Source organism: Microcebus murinus, chromosome 2 (genome assembly GCF_040939455.1).
Source record: "Microcebus murinus isolate Inina chromosome 2, M.murinus_Inina_mat1.0, whole genome shotgun sequence".
NCBI classification, from domain to species: Eukaryota; Metazoa; Chordata; class Mammalia; order Primates; family Cheirogaleidae; genus Microcebus; species Microcebus murinus.
Window position 1 is genome coordinate 21,857,784 of NC_134105.1, and position 22,761 is coordinate 21,880,544.

General features: G+C 41.0%; 2 protein-coding genes across 3 annotated transcripts in view; one reads left to right on the forward strand and one right to left on the reverse strand.

The window, feature by feature from the left end:
- The window catches only part of SNRNP40 (small nuclear ribonucleoprotein U5 subunit 40), a 28,007-nt gene extending 9,481 nt beyond the window's left edge, over nt 1-18,526 (reverse strand). Inside the window, exons 1-6 of the mRNA XM_075995970.1 lie at nt 18,287-18,526; nt 15,756-15,885; nt 14,292-14,385; nt 12,912-13,077; nt 4,896-5,018; nt 368-488 (exon numbers count right to left, since the gene is read on the reverse strand). Coding sequence (XP_075852085.1) covers nt 368-488; nt 4,896-5,018; nt 12,912-13,077; nt 14,292-14,385; nt 15,756-15,885; nt 18,287-18,430 — 778 coding nt within the window. The 5' untranslated portion in view covers nt 18,431-18,526. The remainder of the gene's footprint in view (nt 1-367; nt 489-4,895; nt 5,019-12,911; nt 13,078-14,291; nt 14,386-15,755; nt 15,886-18,286) is intronic.
- A 116-nt stretch (nt 18,527-18,642) lies between these two features.
- The window catches only part of ZCCHC17 (zinc finger CCHC-type containing 17), a 58,131-nt gene continuing 54,012 nt past the window's right edge, over nt 18,643-22,761 (forward strand). Inside the window, exon 1 of one of the 2 annotated variants that reach the window (XM_012765472.3) lies at nt 18,643-18,752. The gene's annotated coding sequence lies outside the window, so the exon portion shown is untranslated. Of the gene's footprint in view, nt 18,753-18,872; nt 18,892-22,761 lie in introns of those variants that run through there. The other variant, XM_075995971.1, reaches the window with a different exon arrangement.

The window sequence follows — 22,761 nt, forward strand, 5'->3', positions numbered from 1 at the left end:
TGTTAAACTAATCACCCAGAGTTTCTTCTCTCCTGCTTGGATTAACAGCATACCAGAGGCAAAATGGGCCTTAAAGGTAAAGTCTCTTATCAATGTAAAAACTGATGCTCAGAGAGAAGAAATGCTATGTGCAAAGTTGCTCAGAGACTACATGGCAGATTTGGGACTAGAGTTCTAGATTCTCGACTACTTCGTCTAAACCTTTCCCATTACAACATGTTCTAATTGCCTGGTGGAATCTGTGAGGCACCCTCAATTTTTTCCTTGGACCCTCACTTATCCAGTATACATTTCTAGCATCCAATGCCAACTTCCTTTAGGGTCCACAGTGACTGGGCACTGGGAAATCTTTCCTGCCCAAAGTTACCTGTATTGTCCATTGCATTGGACAAGAGATAAGAGCCTTCAGAACTTAAACTCAGGCCAGTCACTGAATCCGCATGGCCTCTCATGGTGTAAGTCAGCTTATTTTGGCGCAGGTCCCAAACCTGCAAAAACAAAAAGGTGCTCCCATAAATCAAATTTATAACAGCAGAGAAACAGAATTATTCAAGAGTTAACTGCCCAGAGATACTGGTATCTCTTCTTAAAATGGTTTTCTGAGCCATGTATTATTTTAGCACAAAATACAGAATTTCTGTCAAAGAGAAAAAAACTCTTATCTTTCTATAAAGGGAGTCAACGTCACTATGTTGACTAGATAGATATAAACTAATGAGTGTCAAATATTAAGATAAAGTTCCAAATAAAAAATAATAGAATCAGAGAGGTTATTTTCAAAACATAACAAAATGTATTAGGCATTAAAGAAATAACTGAATAGCATTTAAAATGCTTAAATTGAAATTCTTAGCCACTAAAAAAATTATTAGAACTACATAAAAATGAGTAAACATGACATGTGAAAAAGGCATGTAAAATGTATATAACGAAACAATATGCATAAATATATATGCTTAAAATTTTTCATTTAATGTCACAGTATGTACATACACATAATATGTTTATGTATACAAGTATATACATACACATATACCATAAAAAAGCACATTTATTAAAAGAAATTAAATTGCAGATTCACTATTGCACACATAGGAAAGGTAAGATAAACAGCTCAGCTGAAAATGAACTAAATGTCAAACAGGGTAAATAGATGGTTTATTAAGTTACGGCTCACAAGCACACTGCAACACTATGAGTTCTCACACAAGAGACAGCATGACCGAGTGGAGACTTCGTAGGGTCAGAATGAACCAGTCTCTGTCACTCAGAGTTATGTGTCATTGGGCTACTAACCCTTTCCGAGCCTGTTTCCTGGTTGGTAAAGATAGGGATAACATTATCTACTTTTTATGCTTGTTGTAAGGATTACAAAAAAGAGTGCTTAGCATATGCTTTTCACATGGTAGGCTCTCAATAATTTGTACCTATTATTAAAGCAGCTCCTAAAAATAACTCTGAAGACCAAATGTAAAAATATTTACATAATAAGCTATTAAGCAAAAAAAGAAAACACAAAACAGCATTTATATTTAGACAGACAGCAACTATGTAAAATATATATTCAAGCTGACAGAAATAGTCTGGATGTCATATGGAAAAATAAGAGCAAATTTTTTTTTTATCTTCACTTTGAGAACCTAAAATAGCAATTTTGTTAAGGTCATCGCTATTATACAACATTTCCCTCAAATTTTATTTCATATTGCCATGTAGTTTTTCTAAATGAATAAAATTTCTGCTATTTCTTAAAGCAAGACACTTTCCTTCATACCCTCAGAAATGAGTTAGGTGTTACATGAGAGGGCAGACAACTCCACTTGCTCAGTCAGTAACTCTTTCAAGTGTGGAGCCCAATACAAACATTACACACAGTCATTTTTTGTGTCAAGATGTTTGCTGCCTCAGTAATCAGGAAAGGTTGAAATAGCTGACATTTTGTTCAAACTGTTTGTTACTCCTCTTCCTCAGTGAAGGCACTGTTGAAATCTTTAGCTTTGTAACAATTAGGAGAGAATGAATGCACTTTGTCACCCCTCAGAGCACTTGTGTGCTATCTCCAGACTTTCCTCCTTGAGGACTGTATACCCTGTTTGTGCAGGGCCAAAAAGTACCCAGGATTTGGCACAAAACGAGTGAGTATAGCATTAATTTAAGCAAAATATTTTGCAAGTAGACTAACTAGCTGTTCAATGACAATTCGGGCAACTGATTATTGGCAGGCACTGTTAGAGATTTAAAAAAAAAGAAAAAAAAGACTGAAGCAGAAGAATGGTTTGAGACCAGGAATTCAAGACCAGCCTGGACAAAATAGCAAGACCCCATCTCTTAAAATAAAAAAGAGCTGGGCATGATGGCGTGTGCCCATAGTCCCAGCTACTCAGGAGGCTGAGGCAGGAGGATCACTTGAGCCCAGGAGTTTTAGGTTGCAGTGAGCTATGATGATGCCACTGTACTCTAGCCTGGGGGACAGAGTGAGACCCTGTCTCAAAAAAAAAAAAGGAAAAAAAAAAAGACACAATTCCTGTTCTCAAGGACTGTTCAGTTTCACAGAGAAAAGAGACAATGAGAGGCCTATACGAGGTGCAGTAACAAAGACAGCAGAGGGATTAAGTCTCTTGTGAACAGGGATGAGAGTCAGAAAGGGAAGCTTTCACAGAGAATAAAGCACTTGAGCAGAGTTTCAAAGAAGGAAAAGATTTTTTTTTTTTTTTACACTTTAACAAAGTGGAAGAGTATTTCCAGGAGAAGGTACATGTGTGAAAGCAGAGGCATGAAAAAATTGCTGGACTGTAGGGAACTAGGCACCAAGAGGCAGCAGATAATGCTTGTGAGTTAGGCAGAGGCAAGCTCACAAAAAGGTTTTGAATGCCTGGCTTGGAATTTATCTCTCTTATTGCGGAGTTGCAGAAGGGTTTAAAAGTAGGGGAACTGAGGCTGGGCACAGTGGCTCATGCCTGTAATCCTAGCACTCTGGGAATCTGAGACCAGCCTGAGCAAGAGTGAGACCCTGTCTCTACTAAAATTAGAAAAAATTAGCTGGGCCTGGAGGCACATGCCTATAGTCCCAGCTACTCAGGAGGCTGAGGCAAGATGATTGCTTGAGCTCAGGAATGTGAGGTTGCTATGAAGTAATGAAGACGCCACTGCACTCTACCTTGGGCAACAGAGCAAGACTCTGCCTATAATAAATAAATGAATGAATGAATGTAAGTAAGTAAATATAAGCATGTTTCTGATTTTGGGTACAGGCTGTCTTGACTGTCTTCTGGCAGCAGCAGTTAGCAACAATATTTGAAATCAGGTTGCTAAAGGTTTTTTGTTTTTATTTTTGTTGTTGTATAACAACAGCCCCTGCACCCCACACAAACTCTGGGTTTTGAACTGTTCCATCAGTTATTAGCTATGTAATCCTAGGCTAAGTTGTTGTGCCTCCTTTGGCTCAGTTTCTTCATCTATAAATGGCATTAACAGTATTTATTAATATTTCATGAGGTTGGCTTGGCACGGTGGTTCACACCTATAACCTTAGCACTCTGGAAAGCCGAGGTGGGAAGGTCGCTTGAGGTCAGGAATTCCAGACCAGGCTGAGCAAGAGTGAGACCCCATCTCTACTAAAAACTGAAAAAATTAGCCAGGTGTGGTGATGTGCACCTATAGTCCCAGGTACACAGGAGGCTGAGGCAGGAGGATCACTTGAGCGTAGAAGTTTGAGGTTGCAGTGAGCTAGGCTGACACCATGGCATTCTAGCCTGGGGAACAGGGGAAGACTCTGTCTCAAGGAAAAAAAAATTGCAAGAGGCTGTTGTTAAGATAAAATGGATTAATGATATAAAGCCCTGAGAATGACACCTGACATAAAAGTATGATGACAACATCACCATCATCCTTTTTCAAGAAGTTTGGCTGTAAAGGAGAAGGCTCACAGGGCAGTATCAAGAGAAAATGTGGAATTGAAGGAACATTCGCCCGCCTGCCATAGAGAAGAGACCTAAGCATGATGAAATCTAGATGAGAGGTAGAAAAGCAGAAAAGAGGTTAAAAGAAGGGAAGAAGGATTGAAACACTTTCATTTAAAGGACTACCTTTAGATACAACAAGAACATTTCATCCATAGTAACAGCAAAGTAGGCAAGGAGAGATGGGAATACAGTTCAATTTCTAGGTTGGGACAACACAGGAAGTTAAGTATTTGCCTGACAGTTACTATTCTCACGACAAGGCAGAAAATAATGCCAAAGTCTTTGAGATCCTTAAGGAAACCAATAAATAAAGGTAGATACGAATTTTGTAGTTCCCAAATAACACTTCACTTTTACTGGCACTTGCTATGTCCAGGAATTCTGCTAGGTGTTCTAATGCATTAGGCTCATTTACCCTCTATAACAACCCTATGAGGTAGACAGTATTATTGTTGTTAGTACCACCCTCACTGTTCACAGGAGAAAACAGAGGTTTAAAGAAGTTAAAGAACTCACTTGAAGTCATAAAACTAGAAAATGTTGGAACTGGGATTAGAATCCAAGTCAATTACTTGAAAGCTTGAGCTACACTGTACTGCCATATGGTTGGTAACATCTTTACCACTTTCTCTATTATTATTACTGTCTCTAATTTTTACAGAAACGTACACAGTTCCCCTTACCCAGGGACTTCAGACTTCACATTAACTCCCTGGTTCCTGACAGTACTTATAGGGGCTGCAATGCAACCTCTGATTTAGGATGTCAATGAGCATAGGAGAGAAAGAAAATAAGTTCCAATAAATTCCAAGTTACTATCTTTCTTTTAGTTGGTATTAAGTGCAAAGTTATCACAATCTCTGAAATTTAAAAAGATTTGCTTCTATGAGTGAAGCTAGATGAAGGAAACTATAACATAAACATCAAACATACCTTGATATCGTTGTCTATTCCACCAGAAATAATCTGATCACTTGTATCATTGAAGGTCACAGCTAACACCTGGTATGTATTCTGAAATGTCTGAATGGCTGCTTTCTTCCGGATGTCCCAAAGCTGAAACAGAGGAACAGAAGAATGTATTAGTAACATTACTCTAAGAAGTAACTCTACAGTATACTCTTTTTCATTTTTTTTTTTGAGACAGAGTCTCACTTTCTTGCCCAGGCTAGAGTGAGTGCCGTGGCATCAGCCAAGCTCACAGCAACCTCAATCTCCTGGGCTCAAGCAATCCTACTGCCTCAGCCTCCCAAGTAGCTGGGACTATAGGCATGTGCCACCATGCCCGGCTAACTTTTTTGTATATATATTAGTTGGCCAATTAATTTCTTTCTATTTATAGTAGAGATGGGGTCTCGCTCTTGCTCAGGCTGGTTTTGAACTCCTGACCTCAAGCAATCCACCCACCCTGGCCTCCCAGAGAGCTAGGATTACAGGCGTGAGCCACCGCGCCCGGCTTTTCATAGTGTTTTAATCTAGCCTGGCTCCATTCCCTGCTCAGTTAAGGGTTTGTTTGAAAACAGCCAACATTCCCAGTATAGTTTCCTAGTACTAGAGGAAACAGAACAGGCCTTATTCTTTATTCGCAAAGAATTACAGTTGTTTGTTTTTATCTGTCTGGTGGCTCCCTAAAGGATGAGCTTAAAGGTCTTGCATTTATTTTGCCCAATTTGGAACTTTCCTTGAAAATATTTAAAGGCAAATGCATTAGCCTCTGCTGCTGGGGGCAAAGGATAACAGTTGGGGCAAATAATATTAATAGACAAACCAAAAAAGCTTGGGATGAAAGGCTGAAAAAAGAGACAATTTGAGGAATAAGCTTTGAAAAGTTCTGACACATTCCTGGGAATCTAGAAGGCCACCTGCATGCCCAGGGCTGCACACATGCTTAGAAAAGACCTTAGTAAGCTCTCTAGTTGACGTGGAGGCTCTACACAAGGATAAGTAACAGGTAATGCAGAGTTGTAAGCTACATAACCGAGAGTTGAAGGCAGCCTCCAACATAACACAGAGACAATCTTCAAAGATTGGGTGAAGTTTTTTGTTATTGTTATTCTAGGTGATTAAAAAAATCTCTTGTCAATCACTAGCTGACAATTAAGCTAGTGGAACAAGAATTCAGTTTGTCCTACACAGGACAAATACAGACTTTAAAAAGTTAGTTCAAAAGTCACTAAACAAACAAACACACACACACAAGTGGCAACGACAGCTCTGAGGACTACCTAATCTCCAGAGTTGCCACATTATAAGGTCTAGTTTTCAACAAAAAATTATGAGGCATGCAAAGAAGCAAGAAAATATAGTCCACATAGAAGGAAAAAAAAGTCTTTTCAACAAATGGTGCTGAGACAACTGGATAAACACAAGCAAAAGGATGAAGGTAAACCCCTACCCTAGATGATGTCTAAAAAAGAAGCTCATTAAGAATATAAATAAAAGAGGCCAGGCGCGGTGGCTCACGCCTGTAATCTTAGCACTCTTGGAGGCCGAGGCGGGCCGATTGCTCCAGGTCAGGAGTTTGAAAGCAGCCTGAGCAAGAGCGAGACCCCGTCTCTACTATAAATAGAAAGAAATTAATTGGCCAACTAATATATATAGAAAAAATTAGCCGGGCATGGTGGAGCAAGCCTGTAGTCCCAGCTACTCGGGAGGCTGAGGCAGCAGGATCACTTGAGCTCAGGAGTTTGAGGTTGCTGTGAGCTAGGCTGACGCCATGGCACTCATTCTAGCCTAGGCAACAAAGTGAGACTCTGTCTCAAAAAAATAAAAATAAAAATTAAAAAAATTAAAAAGGTATACTATTCAGACTAAAGAACTCTTATTAATTCAACAACAAATACACAAACAGGCCAATTAATAAATGGCCAAAGAACTTGAATAAACAGTTCTTCTTAGATATAAAAATGGCCAATAACATGAAAAGATGCCTAACATCATGTCATTAAGGAAATGCAAATCAAAATATTACATACTACTTCACATCCCTTAGGATAGCTACTAAAAACCCCAAATAAACAGAAACTAAGAAGTGTTGATAAGGACGTGGAGAAATTGGAACCCTCATGAATTGCTGGTGGGAATATAAAATGGTACAGCTGCTGTGGAAAAGTCTGGCTGTTCCTCAAAAAGTTAAATACAAAATTACCACATGACCCAGCAATCCCACTCCCAAGTGTATATAAAAGAGTAGTGAAAACAAAAAGTTGTTTATGTATGTTCACTACAGCATTAATCCTAATAGTTAAAGTAGGCCGGAAGCAGTGGCTCACGTCTGTTATACTAGCACTTTCGGAGGCCAAGGCAGGAGGATGGCTTGAGGACAGGAGTTTAAGACTGGACTGGGTAACATAGTGAGATCTCACCTCCAAAAAAGAGAATTAACTATTGTGCAGTGGCACACACCTATAGTTCCAGCTACTTGGGAGGCCATGGTGGGAGGACTGCTTGAGGCAGGAGTTTGAGGTCAGCCTGGGTAACATCGAAAGACTCCATATCCACTAAAAAAGTAAAAACTAGCTGGATGTGGTGGCACATGCTTGTTGTCCTAGCTGCCTGGGAGGCCGAGGCAGGAGGATCGCTTGAGCCCAGTGCACCACTGCACTCTAGCCTGGATGACAGAGTGAGAACTTGTCTCAAACTAAAAAACCAAAAAGAATTCAAATATCCATCAAGTAATGAATAAACAAAACACTGTATAGCCATACAATGGAATATTCAGCTATTAAAAGGAGTCTAGTATTGACACATGCTACAACATGAATGGGCCTGGAAATGTGCTAAGTGAAAGAAGACACAATAAGCCACATATTTTATGGCTGTATTTATATGAAATATCCATAGGCAAATTACAGAGACAAAAAGGAGGTTAGTGGATACCAACAGCTGGAAGGTAGGGGATTGACTGCTTAATAGGTTTGGGGTTTCTTTTGAGGCGATGAAAATGTTCTGGTATTGAATTGTTGTGATGACTACACACACTAAATGTACTGAAAGCCACCAAATTGTACACTTTTAAAAATGGTGAATTGTTACCTAAACTTTACCTCACAATTAAAAAAATCATAGAAAAGAAGATAATCAGAGAACATCACATGCAGAAAGGGATGGTTCATAAATAGAAACAGACATACTAGGGGTGTCTAGTGGGTTACAGTATAAAATATAACGAAGGTTGTCCAGAAAGTATCGAGGCATTGTTAACATGAACAGTTATCCCATATGACTTGAAGAAAAAATAATAAATTAAAAAAGAAAATAAAAATAAAAATAATAAAAAAACACACACACACATGAACAGTTACATGGCTGGATACTTTCTGGATAACTCTCCTATTCCTTTATATGAGCTGTGATTAAAAGAAAGTTTAGGCTGGGTGCGGTGGCTCACGCCTGTAATCCTAGCACTCTGGGAGGCCGAGGCGGGCGGATTGCTCTGCTCGAGGTCAGGAGTTCGAAACCAGCCTGAGCTAGAGCGAGACCCCGTCTCTACTATAAATAGAAAGAAATTAATTGGCCAACTAATACATATAGAAAAAATTAGCTGGGCACGGTGGCACATGCCTGTAGTCCCAGCTACCTGGGAGGCTGAGGCAGCAGGATCGCTTGAGCTCAGGAGTTTGAGGTTGCTGTGAGCTAGGCTGACGCCATGGCACTCACTCTAGCCTGGGCAACAAAGCGAGACTCTGTCTCAAAAAAAAAAAAAAAAAAAAAAAAAAAAGAAAGTTTAAAAGCCACTGTGTAGATCTACTTTAACCTCAACTTTTACAGATAAGGAAATTAAATCTCAAAGTGGAAACTGACTTGATGAAGAACAGCAGCAAGTCAATAGCAAAACAAGGACTACAATTTAATATTGTCTGATTCCATCATACCAATATTATATTAATTTAAAAGTATTAAAATATGTGCAAATTTTTAATAATATATGCGTTTTTAAAAAAGAAATTAACACATGTATTCATTTTTAATGGCTACCTGATAATAATATAGGAGGAAAGGAAAGGAAGATTAGGTATAACAATTCAAGAACTCCATACTCTAGCTAGGCAATTTGGGTGTACTTAAAAACAAAACAACATAACCACTGTGGTTCTACATTTTAAAAGTGTGGATAGGCTGGATGTGGTAGCTCACACCTGTAATACTAGCACTCTAGGAGGCAGAGGCGGGCCGAATGCTCAAGGTCAGGAGTTTGAGACCAGCCTGAGCAAGAACAAGACCCATCTCTACTAAAAATAGAAAGAAATTAGCCAGACAACTAAAAATAGAAAAATTAGCCGGGCATGTTGGCGCATGCCTGTAGTCCCAGCTACTCAGGAGGCTGAGGTAGAAGGATTGCTTGAGCCCAGGAGTTTGATGTTGCTGTGAGCTAGGCTGACGCCATGGCATTCTAGCCTGGGCAGCACAGTAAGACTGTCTCAAAAAAAAAAAAAAAAGTGTGGATAATATAGAGGGCCCAGAGATGTTTCAATAAATGACTGAGAGACTTGAGAAGATGAACCAGGAGAAAATGAGTATAGGTCATTTTATTCAGAAGAAAAAGAATTTGGAGTGAATGTGTTCCAAGTTTTAAAGGGCTGTCATCAAAAAGAAAGGAATCAACCATGCAATCTTAGTTAAAAAGTCATAGGCTTAGGCCAGGCGTGGTGGCTCACGCCTGTAATCCTAGCACTCTGGGAGGCCGAGGTGGGCGGATTGCTTGAGGTCAGGAGTTCGAGACCAGCCTGAGCAAGAGCGAGATGCGAGACGCGAGACCCCGTCTCTACTATAAATAGAAAGAACTTAATTGGCCAACTAATATATATAGAAAAAAAAAAAAAAAACTAGCCAGGCATGGTGGCGCATGCCTGTAGTCCCAGCTACTTGGGAGGCTGAGGCAGGAGGATCCCTTGAGCCCAGGAGTTTGAGGTTGCTGTGAGCGAGGCTGATGCCACGGCACTCACACTAGCCTGGGCAACAAATCGAGACTCTGTCTCAAAAAAAAAAAAAAAAAAAAAAAATCATAGGCTTAAATTCAGTCCTCTGGGTAACAAGTAGTGTCTGAGCAAGAGGACCTGTGCCAAGATGCCTCTTCCTCTCAACTCTCATGGTTTAGGATGAAAAGCAGTGTCTACTTTGTTCATGGCAACATCAACTAAAAATTAGTTTGTCACTCAGATAAATGGTCCAAAAAGATTACTTCACTTTTCTATAGCCCCAACACCACCCCCTTCTACAACCCCTATGGCTATAGAATCAAGTCCAAACCTCTTAGCTTAGAATTTAAGGGCTTAATAACTTGGCTCCAACATATTTTTCAAGCCTTACTACTACAAACTACAGTCAATAAACAAAGATTGTCTTTTTGTTTTTGAAACAGAGTCTTGCTTTGTTGCCCAGGCTGGAGTATGGTGGTCTCATCATAGCTCACTGCAACCTCAAACTCCTCAGCTAAAGCAATCCTCCTGCTTTGGCCTCCCAGAGTGCTGGGATTACAGGCATGAGCCACCATGCCCAGCCCAAAATGGTCATCTTTAGGTAACGTGACACACTGTTCATTAAATTTATTACCTTGAGTAATAAAGTTAAAATAACTATTTGAAATCATGTTTAATTAAAGGAAAAGTGAATCAAAAAACTGAAAGAAAAGAGAAAGGACATATTTTTTTTCCTACTACTAGTAGTTAAGGATAGAGAGAAAGATAAACATGAGGACAGAGATAAAAAAAAGAAAAGACAAAATCAATGAAAGTGAGGGTAAAGTGAAAGGTAGAAATAAACAAGAGTAAGTTCCTAGACGTTTATTATAGCAGGCCCTGAATAATGTTTAACAAAATACATTAGGGCATTTCCACCTTTTAGTACATTTTGAAATGCCAATTAGCAAATTAGTTACTGTTAAGATGCTCTAACTATGGTAAGTTGGAGCTCTAGGCTTAAAACCAGACCTAGGCCACTGATTCTCCTCCCAACCAATCAAGGGGCCCAACCGATTAGTCATAAAAAACCATGCAGTAGAAAATCATCTCAAAGCAGATAACCCAATATGTCAGTATCACCAGTTTCACTTAAAAAAACCAAATTCATTTAAAAAACCAACAATCATGGGAGGCCAAGGTGAGCGGATCACTCAAGGTCAGGAGTTCAAAACCAGCCTGAGCAAGAGCGAGAACCCCGTCTCTACTAAAAATAGAAAGAAATTAATTGGACAACTAAAAATATATAGAAAAAATTAGCCAGGCATGGTGGCGCATGCCTGTAGTCCCAGCTACTTGGGAGTCTGAGGCAGAATTGCTTGAGCCCACGAGTTTGAGGTTGCTGTGAGCTAGGCTGACACCAGGGCAGCGGAAGGTCAGGAGGGAGGGAAGGAGGGAAGGAGGGAGGGAGGGAAGGAGGGAGAAAAGAAAAGAAAAGAAAGAAAAGAAAAGAAAAGACAGAAAAGAAAAAACCAACAATCACAAATTTAGTATGGTTTCCCAGATGTATTTCTTTGAAGTCCCTCCCCGTTTAATCATTAAAATATAACCCAGAGTCCAAAATTAGTGCCAAAGGAAGAATAAAATGGTTGGTACCACAATGCAGCTTTTCCTGGTGTGCCTCTGAGCTTTATTTCTAGGCCTCATTTCCTTATTTGTAAAATGAGGATGTTGGACAAGGTCAGTGGCTCCCAAAATGTCAAACCTGCTATATCACAAATCATTTAAAGAACATGTTAAAATTTTTTTTTTTTTACTTTGGGGCAATGGAAAGTATTGTTAAAAATTTTGATTCCTATTTCAGACCCACTGAACCAGAATCTTTGGGTTATTAACAGGTTCTTCAGGTGATTCTCTCTACAGACAGGTTGGAAACCATCAAACTAAAAGATATTTAAGTTTCTATACTGTTTTACAACGGGATAGAACTAAAAACAGGGTTTTTTTTTGTTGTTTGTTTTAAGAGACAAGGTTTTACTTTGTCATTCAGGCTTGACTGTAGTGGTGTAAGCTCACTGTAATTTCAAAATCCTGGGCTCAATCAATCCTCCCACCTCAGTCTCCCAAGTAGCCAGGACCATAGGCATGTGCCACCATGTAATGAACTGGGGTTCATTATGATTTTTTTTTGGTGGTGATGGGGTCTTGTTATGTTGCCCAGGGTGGTCCTGAACTCCTGACCTCAAGGGCTCCACCCACCTCAGCCTCCCAAAGTGCTGGGATTATAGGTGAGCCACCACGCCCAGCCCTGAGCATTTTATTTATTGTGTGTAATCTCATTTTTTGCTGTCTCGTTTGTAGGTATACTCACAACAGCCTTGTAAGACATACTTATTACCATCACTGATCTAAAGATTAAGAAACTCAGAAAAGTAAACTGCCCATCGTCACACAATTAACGGCTGATCCAACAATCAAACCCACACAGTCCATTTTATTTCAAGTAACAATTTATTGTATAGTTTTAATATTATTCTGTATAGTAATTAAAACACTATTTTAAACAGGGAAAATTTTCAGGTGTCTGTTTTAGTAAATGAATACTAAAATTAAGTTGTGCAAAGGAAGGTATAGCACAAGTGGAAAGGCAAAAATAAGGTTCACCTTATGTCACCTCAGAAACTACAACACAGGCTGGGCGCTGTGGCTCACGCCTGTAATCCTAGCTCTTGGGAGGCCGAGGCGGGCGGATTGCTCAAGGTCAGGAGTTCAAAACCAGCCTGAGCAAGAGCGAGACCCCGTCTCTACTATAAACAGAAAGAAATTAATTGGCCAACTGATATATATATATAAAATTAGCCGGGCATAGTGGCACATGCCTGTAGTCCCAGCTACTCGGGAGGCTGAGGCAGAAGGATCGCTGGAGCCCAGGAGTTTGAGGTTGCTGTGAGCTAGGCTGACGCCACGGCACTCACTCTAGCCTGGACAACAAAGTGAGACTCTGTCTCAAAAAAAAAAAAAAGAAACTACAACACAGACAGAGAATACTCACCTTAACTGTACCATCATCACTGCCAGTGCAGACAAGCTGGGGGCCCCTCCTAGCTGGATAACAGGAATTCACGAAGGAAGTATGCCCCTTTAGCCTTTTAACTCTCTCGCCTGTTTCACTATCCCACACTGCCACAGTTTTATCGGTGGATGCTGAGAAGAGCATACTAGAAAGAGGAAGAACGAAAAAGAAATAAGCAAAGACGAGCAATAACAAATGAGCAATAACAATGTATCTTTCTTACTTGGCCAAAATGTGCCAAGTTCTTCAAGATCACTGACCTGTCCTGCTCTGCCAGTTTGGCCCATGATGCTGCAATGCTTTACCTTACCTACCAAAATTCTACTTGTGCTGTAGGCCCAGTTATAAGGTCTACCCTGTGAAGTCTGAAATTAATTAACTTGATACAACCAAATTTCCATATTATCATAGACATTCTAAAATTTTATAGTCATTAAAATGTTTATGATAAAATATATTAGATAAACAATGTTCTTTTTTTTTTTGAGATAGAGTCTCACTTTGTTGCTCAGGCTAGAGTGAGTACTGTGGCGTCAGCCTAGCTCACAGCAACCTCAATCTCCTGGGCTCAAGCAATCCTTCTGCCTCAGCCTCCCGAGTAACTAGGACTATAGGCATGCGCAACCATGCCTGGCTAATTTTTTGTATATATATTTCTAGTTGGTCAATTAGTTTCTTTCTATTTTTAGTAGAGACGGGGTCTCGCTCAGGCTGGTTTCGAACTCCTGACCTTGAACGATCCGCCCACCTTGGCCTCCCAGAGTGCTAGGATTACAGGCCTGAGCCACCTCACCCAAACAATGCTTTTTTAAAAAAAATTGGGCAGCCCTCAGAACCAGAAGAGGTTCAGTGAACACTCTAAACAATATTCAGAGAAAAAAAGCAGCAGACAAGATTGTACGTATAATTCTAATAAATATGTAAAAACCTAAATAGTTTTGAGTAGAAAAAAGGTGTTAGAAAAATACAAAATCAACGGTGATTACTTTTGGAGTGGTAGGAATGTGGTCTTTCTTTTCCTCTTTCTGCTTTTTTTGGTTTCTCAAAATAAATTATCTTATTATGTTTATAATACAAATAGCTAACTTCTACGTATAAAAATTACATTTTGCTTTACATCTTAAGAAAACAAATTTGTCTAGGCTGTTGAAATGTTAAATGACAGGGATGACATATTTGCCTAACAGATAATAAACACCCACTTGGGATAACAGTGATAAGGATAATAAAGTAGCTACCCAAATGTAGCAGTTTTTGACAGCAACATCTCTTGAAAGAGGAAACTCAAGGTTGAAAGGTGAAAGGATGCTAAGAACTAGTATGAGAAGCAGTTGTCATTCCATTTTGCAGGATACTCACCTGCCGTCTGTGTTATAATGCAGTTCCATCACTGCTCCACTGTGTCCCTTCAATGTGGCATAGTTATCACAGTCACCATAGACATTCCACAATACTGTTAGGGAGAAAGGGGTTCGGTGAGCATTACTAGACAAAAGAAAACTCACTACTGGCTGTGGAAAGGGTACTTACGAATTTATCAGAACAACAGTTCTCAAATTATACTCCCTTGGAACACTACTGGTTGTACCAAGTGGACTAATTTTCCTGACACAAAAATAAAAATAATGGCAATATTTTTACAATTCATAAGGTAAAAAAACTGATGGATATAATTTCTTAAATTCTTAATTTTTTTCCTCCTATAATTTAAAAAGAGTTGGCACCTACACTACTTGTCTGCACTTAGTCTATAAGCAGACTACAGAATGATGGCACTTACATAAAACCTAGAAAGCCACAACTTAAAGGTCACATGGCAATGACTTTATGTTACATTTATTCATTCCACATGTACTAAGAGCCTAATACATGCCAGGTGCTGGGATAAATGAGTAGACATGGTTCCTATCTGCAGGGAACATGGTCTAGCAAACAGCGAGGTCTGATAAGCACTAATAAGGATCACTTACATATATAAGATGTACATATAGACAATAATTATTTTTCTGCTGAGAAAACTGTAGTTTGTTCGATGAAATTAATAACTCATATATTCTGCAAAGATCTCTAAGCCTTCCAGATGCTTGGCCACTTATAAGCTTAAGGATCATAGAGCTAGAACATTCAAATCAAAATGGCACTGAAGACAGATAGCATCCACCTTGATGTTCAAAGTTAACAGAGAAGAGCCAAAGAATTCATTTCATCTCATAACCAGCACATGAAACCAGAAGAAAAAAAGTCAGAAGCTTCTGTTAGCTCCTCTCTTGCTTTTTCTCATGACTCTCCCAAAATGACTTTTTCTACTCATTTCTCAAAAATGAGTATTCCTGACTTAGATAGCTGAGACTCTGGTAGCAGATCCTAATAACGAACAGGTAGATTATTTAAGCGAGTTGCCATTTTAGGATCCCCTCCTTCTTTCCCATATGCTAGAATCCTGGGAATGGATCAAGAGGAGGATCTCATACTTTTGGGAAAATAAAGGTTATCTCTCTCATTACTCCCATTAACCTTCTAAGCCTAGAATGCTTAGTGTCTCGCTAAACCAGCTCAAGCTTTGCCTCTATGAAGAAGATATTTTCAAACTAGAGCAACTCATGTTCCAATCAGTAAAATTCCTTCCTTCTTTATTTACTACATAGACACCAAGTTCTACACCCAAGATCATTCAGCATTTTCATGCCCCAATTTTAGCATGTTAGCTATGTAGTTTGTTATGTTGGCAACTTAAGACTGATAACTTCTGTGGCACACAAGACTTTAAAAAATAATCACTATCTAGGAGAGAACAATTATTCAGATCAAAAAACTATGCCTTACGTATCAGTCGGTCAAATCCTGCAGATGCTAAGGTGGATCCATTGGGGTGAAACTTGCAGCAGTATACTTCCCCTTCATGTCCTGAGAGCAGCATGATTGGGGCTTGAAGGGAGGAACACCTTGGAGGTCCCTAGACAAAACAGAAGTACAGGGTAGCCACTGCAGGCAGGGGAGGCTGCGAAATTGGGGGGCGAAGTAGAGTATGGAGGAAAAAGATCATGGAAACAATGATTGAGCGAATTTCATTTGATTTAGAGAATGGTAGGTGTTCTCCATTCTCTAAATCTAATCTGCCTCCAATTTGACACTGTCCTCAACTTTCCAGGATATACTGTTATACCAACTCTCCTCCTCCCTCTCTCTTGCTCTTGTCTCACAGTCAACTTTTGATTGGTCAAACTTGTTGAAGTGATTTCTGACTCAGGATCTTTATACTTAACAGTTGCCCCTGACAGGAACCCTTTCCACCTGGATTTGGCTTCTTTCAAATATTCCCTCTTCCTACCCCGGCCGCGGTGGCTCATGCCTATAATCCTAGCACTCTGGGAGGCCGAGGCAGGAGGACTGCTTGAGCTCAGGAGTTCGAGACCAGCCTGAGCAAGAGTGAGACCCCATCTTTACTATAAATAGAAATAAATTAGCCAAACAACTAAAAATAGAAAAAATTAGCCAGGCACGGTGGTGCATGCTTGTAGTCCCAGCTGCTTGGGAGGCTGAGGCAGAAGGATTGCTTGAGCCCAGGAGTTTGAGTTGCTGTGAGCTAGGCTGACGCCACGGCACTCTAGCCAGGGCAACAGAGTGAGACTCTGCCTCAAAAAAAAAACAAAAACAAACAAAAAACACAAATATTCTCTCTTTAGAAAGCCTTGCTTTATCACACAAACTCAGTAAGCATCCCACCTATTCCCCTGTAGTGCATTATATGTATACCTCCATAGCATTTATCACTACCTGAAATTACCTTCTTCATGCACTTGCTTAGTTTGTCTTTTTCCCCAGGGAATTGACACTCTATGAATGCAGAGACCCTGCCTACATCATTCAACACTGTCATCCCAGTCTCTGGCTCATTTACTGAATGACTGAATTGACCTTCCCAACAATTCTGCATGGTACAGACTATTGGTCAAAGTGGTTTTGATTATGATCTTGGACACTTAGGTTAGACTCGGGCAATTCACCTAAGCCTGGGCTTATATTCTTACTTGTCAAATAGGAAGAACAAGTATATTAACCATAATATCCAAATCTCTTCAGTAGTTTCCAGCTAATTCATTTATTCAGAAAAATGTTATATATCAGGTATTGTTCTAGGCACTAGGGAAACAGCACTGAAGAAAATAAACAATGGAGCTTGTATTTCAGTGGGAAACAGGGAGGGAGACAGAAAACACGCAAAATATATGAATGGTGGTATATGCTATGGAAAAAAATGAAGTAGGAATATGGGGTATTGCAATTTGAAATAGAGTGGTCATGAAAGCTCTCATTGAAAAAGTGATATGTGGGTAAAGATTTGAAGGAACTGAGTGCATAAACCATGTGGACATTTTGAAGAAGATTCCAGCTGAGGGAACAGCAAATGCAAAGGCCTTGAGGCAGGAGCACAGAAAACAGTGACCGGAGCCAGGTGAGCAATGGAAAATTTTTCTATCAGAGAGATAAAGGGAATGAGGGCCAAAAGATTATGAGAATTTTGGTTTTTACTCTAAGTGGAAAGCCATTGGAAAGTTTCAACAGAGGGTTATGTGATCTCATGTTTAGAAGGATTCCTCTGGCTGCTGGATTGATAACAGACTTCAATACAAGAGCAGAAAATGGAAGACCAGTTAGCACCCTATTGCAATAATGCCAGATGAGATAATAATCGTTTAGACCATGAGGTAGTGATAGAAATTCTGGATATATTTTGACGGGTGCCAGCAGGATTTGTTGAAAGACTGGTTGAGGAGTTGAGAAGGGTTTGTTTTCCCATCTGCAAAATGGGCTAGTTAACAGTTACTAACTTACAAGATTAATGGAGATTTCATATAAAAGCACTTAGTACAAGGGTCAATGAACGTTAGCTATTATTCAGTTATTAATGATACTAGTGCAGAGAAATAAAGGGAAAAGCAACTTGTCCAAGTCCGAAGGCGAGCCAACATCATTAATTTCCCTTCCTCCTCCTCTCATTCATTCATTTACTCTACAAACTTTTCTAAATGTTTATTCTATGCTGGATCCCTGGAAGATTTAGGATGCGTGAGCCTGGTCTCGGTTTTGAGCCCAAGGTTCTTAACTCGAATTTTAGCGCTACCTATAAGGGCAGTCGAGAGGCTGAAAACCGGTGCCATATAGGAAACCTGTACAGAGCATCCGCAGGATATCGGGCGCTTTTACAGTGTTTATCTGCTTTCAACCCAGGTAAGTATTCTCGTTCCGCCCAGGCAATGCGGGAATGGGCCAGTGCCGGATCATCTATCTGATAAGCGCTCTGAGGGGAGAGGAAGATGAGCTGAGGGCCCAACGCCGCCAGCTTCTTCACTTACCGCTTGCAGCAGAGCTCCCGGCGTCGCCTGCTGCTGCCCCGCTCCCGGGCCCGACCCCGCCGCTCCCAATAGCAACTCATGCCGCTGCCGCTTAACTGGGACCAGCGGCAACTCCGGACCTTTACGCTTCTGCTGTTCTATCATGGCGGTAACCGCTCTCTTCAGCGCCCCCGCGGACCGCGCCGACACCCTCAGGCGCCACGCAATTGGTTCCGACTAAGCTCTTCCTCCATAACTTCCGGCTTGGAGAGACCAATCGACTTTCAATATTTCCCTCTGCACCGCCCTCTGGATAGTCTCTTGTTATTGGTCTTATCGCGCTAACGTCACGAGAGTGCGATTCCAGGATTGGTGGACGGAGCTGGCGTCCCTCCTAGGCGCGCTGGGTCTTGTGGGTGGAATCGCGCTGACTGGGTTTGGCTTTATCGCACGATGCTGCGGCTGGGAGACCTGAAGCTGACGCCGCGTAAGTGTGAGGAAGAGAGGGGGTGGTTGGCTGCATGAATCTGGAGTCGACGTCTTGGTTGTGCAGTCTGAGCCTTCTCTTCTCAGCTGAATGTGCTGATAGCAAGGGGCGGGAAACGGGCTTCGTGTCCCCAGATCGGGTGTGTAGTAGCCTGGGTTCCCTTTCCAGGCAGGAGCACATCTTTGGGGTCTCTGGCGGCAGGACTCAGCCCCTGCGGCTGCCTGGGGCCCTTGGCGGCTCTCTCCTTCAACAAGCGTTTGATGTATCCAGCCCTGTGCCAGGCTTTCCCAGGGAGAAGGCCTGTCTCCCAGCCCCTACCAGTGCCCCGATTGGCTGAGGAGGCCGCCTTGTTTGTGTCACTGATTCTGCAGTCTTTTATAAGGACCTAGTCTGTACCGCTGAGAGAGACTGTGATGAAGGAAATGTCCGATTCCTTCTCCAGAGCACAGTCTTGTTGAGAAATGTGAGACTCATACACATGAGCCAGACCTTTTCCTCAATCGTCCAACTAATATTTATTGCGCAGAAGGTTGGGGATAGATTGTGAACAAACATGGTCCCGGGTTTGAGTCTGTTGGGGAAAACGTGTTAAACTATGATGTCACTAATAAATGGAAGAGCCCCCTAGGAGAAATACCTGATGCTATGAGTGCTTGAAATAAGCAGGAAGGTTTTTCTGAGAAAAAGATGCCTGAGCTGATATCTGAAGGAAGGATTCTAATTAATTAGGTGAAGAGGTAAAGGCAGAGTATTCCATAGAGAACAGCATGTTCAGAGACTCTGCACTTGGGAGGAAAATGACTAAAATGTCACAAAGAGCCAGTGTGGCTGCTACAAAGAGAATGAGGGGGAGTATGGTACAAGATGAAGCTGGATGCAATAGAGGTCAGACCTGACAGGAATTTGTAGCTGTTGCTTTAAAACTGATGGGACACCACTGAGGCCCCCCTGCCCTTTGGGTATGATAGAGGAGACGTCTTGATCCCTCCTGAACAGATTGGGGAGGGGGAGCCCTAGTGGATGCAGATAGACCACTTAGGAGGATGTACAGTAATCCTAGTCAGAGATATCAACAAAGACTGAGATATTGGTGGAACAACAGATAATTGGACAGATTCTAGGGATATACAGGAAGTAAAATGGAGAGGACTTGGTGATGGATTAGATTCAAGGAGTGAAGAGAGAGAAATCAAAGATAACTCCTAGGTTTCTAGCTTATATATTGGCTTATCCTTGTGGTTTGGGGTTTTTTTTGGGGGGGGGTATGTGTGTGGGGTCATTTGTGGCATACAAGAAGCAGCTTGAAATACAGTTTTGATGCTCAGAAGAGAGATTTGTGTTGGAAATATAAATTTGGGGACAATTTGCACATAATTAAGCCATAGGTGTGGGTAAGGTCACCTAAATTAGAACCTTGAGTAGTTCTAACATTTAATGGGAAAGAACAAGTGGATGAACCTACAGGAGAAACAGAAGAGCTAGGGAATAGGACTGGAGGAATGTCTCAGAAGCAAAAGAGTAGTCTGTGATAGAAACTCCTGGAATTTAAATAACTTGAGGATTGAAAATTCTCTGTTCACTTTATTATTATGGAGCTCATGGTAACCTTAGCAAGAGTTTTATTTTGTTGGTGTGATTGGTCCAAAAGCCAGATATGAGGCAAGGATTCAGGCAAGAAAATGGAGGCAGTGAACCTAGACAGTATTTTTCATAGATATATTGTAAAGAGGAAGAGAGGATGTGGTAGCTGATGGGGATGAGGGGTTGTCTAGGATCCACTTGAGAGAGCAATGGAGAAGTTGAATATATGAGAAACTGGGTCATCAATAGTATAAAATATCTGAGAACATAGGAATGGATGGGATTCAAAGTACAGATAGAGGGATCAGCCTGAGGAAGATGGACAATTTCTCCATTAAACAGAAGTGAAGAAGGCTATAGATAAAGGTTGTTTGTATGTTTAATATTGGTAAGATGAGTTCCTTTCCCATGACTTCTATTTTCTCTGTAAAGTGAGATCATGAAGTGAGAGTTGAGAATACTGCAGATGTGAAAGTCATTGGGGAATGTGAGAGAATGAGTTTACTAGAGAAATGTAGTACTGCTGGACAGAGTTAAGGGCCCATTTGAGGATCAAAAATTTTTTCCAGCACATTAGACACTTTAGTACCATGTTTCCCTGAAAATGAGACCTACCCATAAAATAAGCCCTAGCAGGATTTCTAAGCTTTTGAGCAATGTAAGCCCTACCCCCTAGTGATGGGCGTGGCTACACAGTGTATCTGCACCACCCATGCATTTCGTCACAGAGCGGTAAAGAAGAACAGCAGCCCTTCTCATCTGCCCCATCGTGACAGCTACTATCCCAGAGGTGACTGGAAAGGTGCGGGCAGCCCCACCAACAAGGTCGGCTCCCCCTGTCAGGTCCCAGTCATCCTGTGTGTGCTGCAAGCTGAGGCTTTGAGGGGAAAGTCTCCTCAGTGAAGTGAGGAGTGGGATGCTCTGCCTTAGGTATTGTGTGTCCCCAGGGAGAAGAAGGAAAGCTGTGGCTGCCATTTTACTGAGCACTGTGGGCCTCTCTCACTCCCCACAAACACCAGGGGATAGGGGGAAAGCTTCAGCAAGTGGTCTCCTACTGCACCCAGAGAGATCATTTCTGCTCCACTGTGCAGATTGGACCCAGTGCTCACCGGATCTCTGATAAATAAGTCAGCCCTTAAACATCAGCTTTGCTGGCCTATATCTGCTTTTCCTGAGTATCTGTACTCCCAGGTAAGATGAGTGCAAAAAGAAAGAGCTATTCTGTTGAGTACAAGAAAGAAATTGTGGAGGACTCCAAGGGCAAGAATCTTACGGCTTTCTACAAAGAGAAGTTGGATATCCGAATGGTCTGAAAATGGTGGGCAGAATATGATAACTTCAGTCTACGTGTGGATAGAGGAAATGCTAAGAAGTGCAAGTGTGGTTCAGGTCGTCAACCTTTCTTTCCCGAGCTGGAAGACGTGATTGGTGAATGGATTGCTGACAGGAGAGCAAATGCTTTGGTTGTGCGCAAGGCTGATATTCAAAGATTTGCCCTTGCAATGGCACCACAATTAGAAATATCCCCAGAAGGTTTCAAAGCATCACAACACTGGCTGGATGGCTTCCTTCAGCCATATGAACTGTCTCTAAGAAAATCGACAACACTGTTGGAAAATGCTGAAGTTATTAAGTGAGCACTTGCATTCAAGTCCTTTGTTGATGGCATTGACTTTTCTAAATACCAACTTTGCAACATGATTGCTATGGATGAAACTGCAGTGTTTATGGGTCAAGGAGCCCAAACAATTGAACAGAGCGGTGCCTCCTCAATCTGTTCCCTCCACTGGTCATGAAAGCTCACTCATTACCTGTATTTTGGCAGTTGTCTGGATGGAAAGAAAGTCACACCTCTTATCATCACTGAGGGTAAGAAAGATAAGATTGAACGTGTTTCCAACATTTATGTTCTTGAAACCAAAAAAGCCTGGTGCACACAAGCAGTTATAAGGAAGTGGTTTGATTTAATGCTGCCACTTGTTTTGCAAGGTGGCCAAAGAGGTCTGCTAGTCTGGGATTCAGCCAGTGCTCGCCGTGCTAAAGACATGAAGAACTTCCTTGCAGAGAGAAGAATAGGTCATGTGAAGGGAGAGTAGTGGAGGCAGGCCCGTGAGGAGATCAGCTGTTTTTTTTTAAAATGGAGACAAGTCTTTTAAGATAGGGGTCGCTATAGAGGATAAGGAAATTGATAGGAAACAGAGAGAATAAAAGAATATATAGAGACTAAGGTATAGTTTATTGTTTTATATATAAAAAGATTAGATATAACATAGCAAGGTATTTAGGAGATTGGTATATCTTTATAAATGCCAGCTATATGGTTAGATTTATATAGGTTTTTATAATTATAGATATCAATTACCAGTTGTCAGGATAACATATTTGCATATCAGGGAATGCAGTAGTTAGGGGATATAGGTAATGGGTT